We start from the raw sequence: 4083 nt of genomic DNA on the forward strand, positions 1-4083 counted from the left end.
TAGCTTTCTTGTATATATAACAAGTATAACAGTACTATAAAAATGGATTTTGCTGGTGAAGAAATGCTCCATCTTCTGAAGTCATAACTGATAGAAATGTATTTATATTGAAGATTCAAAGAGGTCATAACTGTTTATCTTATTTTCATCATATAATGCTATTTTTTTCATTAGCTGCTTCTTTTTATCATTGATGTTTATTTCTTTCATTAAAGCTGAAATAAAAGACAAAGTAATATCACTGGCCTAAATAATGAATATACAAGCTTCATCTCCCATTTCATTGAGAACTTTTATGGAATGCTTTTCAACACAACTTCTAACAGATTAACAATTCATCAGAAAAAGAGTGGCCTTAGTTTGCTTTTGAAAGCCAAATCCTGCAAAAGCAAAGGGAACCCCCTATGTGAAGAATTCCAGTGTTTGAGCACCACCAGGGGAAAAAAACGCCAGATCAAGGATTCCACAGAAATCTTATGGTCTGTGTAGATGCAAATCCAGAGCATTTGGGAGTCATAACATTTAAAATAGTAAAATCAGATTTAATAGTTTAAGTCTACATGGTATAATGATAAGGTACTGAAGTAGGGACTGGTGAGACCTAAGTTAAAGTCTACTTTAAGCTATGGAAATTGACTTGAGTGACTTTACTTCAGTCCCTTTCTCTTAACTCAACCTGACATGTAGGGTTACTATTGCAAAGCTAAAATGAGTCAAAATCTCTCAATTTATAGGAAAGAGAATATAATCCCAATGAACAGACCTAGAAATCAACCAATTAGCCAAACAGTTATAGAATTAGCAGTATATGTTCTGTACGGACAGCTCTGATCACGATTCTGTCAGGCATACTCCAATATTTCAAACCACTTCCAAAATTTAATCTAGAGGTCTCCAGTGCAAGCATCATCATTAAATAATGCAGCTAGCCAAAGTGGTAAAATATATTATTATATCTGGCATATGAGCGTCCAGCACCATGTAGGTTTTTAAATATGAGTGCTATCCTATCAGCACAAGAATAAATATATATATTGGAGTGAATATTTTCCCAGTAAACAGTACTGACTTCCATTTACTTCACCTTATTTACCCTTTCTGATTTACTGCTGACTTCAGGCATTGTTTCAGACTCTCCTCACTAGAACCTGAGGAGAAACTGTTGTATGTCATTGTTATTTCTATGATGATATATCAAACTTTCCACAGAATTTCTACCAACTTCAAAGAATATTTAAATATTACCTTTTACCTTGTGAGGAACAAGCAGCGCCATCATTTGTTCCCTGCTCTTGATTTGTTTTTCTATCAGAGTCTGTACTTTTTGCTGTGGACATCAGAGGTTTAGTGCAAGAAACATTTTCTGACTCCAGACTGTGTTTGGTTGGTGTACAGCAGGAAGCGTGTTCTACAGGTTCCCACGAAAAGTTACAGGATTCATCAGATTCACAAGGTACCCGTAAATTCTGCTCAGAGTATGTTTCAGGAGGCAAAACTTTTATACAAGGTGGTAATGTAGTGGCACAGTTTAGAGATCCAGAATTGGCAGAGCCTTTGTGGTTATGACCATAGAAGTCAACATTGAAGGGACTAGCTGGTTCATCATTGGTTTCTTCTGGAATATTGATGAAGAGTCCAAGATTTCTGCTTCTTTCTGACATGTTCTGAGATCTTGTTTGACGATCTGCAATTTCTATCATTTCACTCACCTGTTTTCGACAAGAATGTTAAATAGATTGTTTCTACTTTCCTCATTAAATAAAACAATTTCCCTATTTCCATGTTTACTTACTTTCTCTTACATTAATAAATAAAATAAAGAAAATAAAAGGACTATATAGCAAAGGCATCACCACTAGTAAGCTGATTAGGTTTACCTCTATCGTGTTTGCATTCTTTTTCCGCAGGCAAATGCAGATAGACGTGGCCAAGCATAAAGAGACTGTTTCTGTCAAACAAACAGTTTGCTTATCTTGGTATTTGTGACATATTTGTATGGCAGCAAGATTTTCAAAGTTTTTCTCCTTAGTACAAGACAATTCTTTTGCCATTCTGAGTTCTTCAAGCAAGGCATCCTTCTGTTGAAGAAAAGGTTGGAAGAATGCAGATGATGTTATTTCTCTGTCCTTTAAAGAATTATTAAGTTTTTGGTTCACTTACATAAAGAAGCTGAAAGTAATTGTCCTGTTTTCTACATATTACTAAATAGTTCCTGAAATTTTAACAGGGCAAAATGGTGTATCATAGGGCAACAGTTTTTGAGGAAAGGTACCTCAAATGAGCTAAATTGCAGAATGTGCCCCAAATCCAGAATCCATGACTCTTGAGAGAATGAAATTTTGGGAAGCTGTGGCTGCTGTTGCCAGGCTGCTGCTGTGGTCATTTTTAAACATTCCATGACAGTTGCCCAGCCACTCTTGCAATCCTTTGTTCTCTCTTCCCCCAGCAACATCTGCTTATGTGGGGGAAGGGAAGAGAAAGGAAAGGAAAGGAAAGGAAGGGAAAGGAAGGGAAATCGTAACAGGAAGGAAGGAACCCTCAAGCATCCTTCTCATGTAGATGTGGAACAACTGAACTGCATAAAATAATAACAATGATCCAAAAACTACATTCTCCAGTCTGAGGAATGCTCACTCTCAGGGTCTTTCTTCAAATATTTAAATCTTCTAAAATATATTTTCTACATACCAGAAAAATAGGATTTCTTCTTTCATCCACTGCTTTCATGCCAGTCAGTATTTCTGCTAAAATCTAGAAAAATAATTACAATTAATTTTTTAAAAAATTATAAAGGACAGCTGAGAATCCTGATCTCAGACTATACAGTTCATCTGGCACTATCTAGATGCAATCCAGTCCTATCATAGAAGAAAATCTTTCTATCAGATACAAGCCAGCTCTTAACCAAGTCTATAGTGATCAATATTGCCTATGCTGACAGGCAGCTTCTCTCTTCAATCTTAGGCAGAAGTCTTCCCTAGCCTTATAATCCAAAATTCTTTTTTCCTTAAGACACCAAGACACAACATAGCACAAATGATGTCTGCCATGTAAATAATGTGCTGTGGCATGGAAAATGAGTTTATTCATACATTTTTGATCTCCAAGCATAATTTTATGAAATAACATTTTGACATTTTACTAGTCTAAGCACTGGAGTAAGATAGCAAGCTTAATTAAAGGAAAACGTGTCCAATTCTTGGCATGCAGAGTTATGTAAGATTAGTCATGAAGAACCACAACTTACAATTCCACAAGCAAATATGTCCACTTTTTCAGTTAACTGCCCATGTCTGACGAAATCTTCTGGGAAATAAGCTAGTGAAGCTTGCAAGACCTTGGTTTTTATCACAGTATATTCTGATTTCTTTTCCACAGGATGAAGCCTAAGACCAGAATGTCCAAGTTGTGGTACAAAGTTTGCATCTAGCAAAACATTGGAACTGTTTGTACAGGAGACAAAAATACAAACAAAAGATCGGTTACAACATTGATCTTTGAATGTGAATTATAACCTTAAACAAATCAAAACAGCATTGTTAACTGTTAAACATCAGTTAAACAAACGTGTGACCAATACCTGGTTTGAAAGCTAATAGAAATGGCAGTTAATTCAGATCTTTAATACTGTACATACATTTGAATTCTAACAAAGCATAATGTGAAGAAGATACCGTAAAATATAAATTATGCCAATACTGTCAGCTAGCAATATTTTATTTACATGACAATTTCTTAATTAGGGCAAACAAGACTTTCTTAAGAAAATATGTATTCATATTTATTTTTTATTTATCAAATTTGTACGCTGCCCATCTCACCAAAGGCAATTCTATACATCTGGAGATAAGCAGAATAAATGAATAAAAGAACAGAGGGTGCATTCCATGACGACCATGGACTTGACCCAATTAGTTCATGCACCCACTCACATAGGAGGTCACACACTGGATCTGATTTTTGTCTCTGGCCAGTGGCAGAATGATCTGGAAACGGGGGAGATAGTCATAGAGCCCTTGTCATGGTCAGATCACGCACTCCTGAGGATGGACTTCCGGACCGCTTCCCCTCGCCGCAGGGAGA

At 36.1% G+C, this 4083-nt stretch overlaps 1 protein-coding gene across 1 annotated transcript in view; it reads right to left on the reverse strand.

Annotated features, from left to right (window-relative positions):
• Positions 1-8: 8 nt before the first annotated feature.
• IRAK2 (interleukin 1 receptor associated kinase 2) overlaps positions 9-4083 on the reverse strand; it is a 24872-nt gene continuing 20797 nt past the window's right edge. Inside the window, exons 9-13 of the mRNA XM_015827208.2 lie at positions 3248-3443; positions 2689-2751; positions 1878-2078; positions 1253-1709; positions 9-215 (exon numbers count right to left, since the gene is read on the reverse strand). Coding sequence (XP_015682694.2) covers positions 103-215; positions 1253-1709; positions 1878-2078; positions 2689-2751; positions 3248-3443 — 1030 coding nt within the window. The 3' untranslated portion in view covers positions 9-102. The remainder of the gene's footprint in view (positions 216-1252; positions 1710-1877; positions 2079-2688; positions 2752-3247; positions 3444-4083) is intronic.

The sequence above is a fragment of the Protobothrops mucrosquamatus genome, unplaced genomic scaffold (genome assembly GCF_001527695.2).
Source record: "Protobothrops mucrosquamatus isolate PMUCROS unplaced genomic scaffold, P.Mucros_1.0 scaffold3564, whole genome shotgun sequence".
NCBI lineage: Eukaryota > Metazoa > Chordata > Lepidosauria > Squamata > Viperidae > Protobothrops > Protobothrops mucrosquamatus.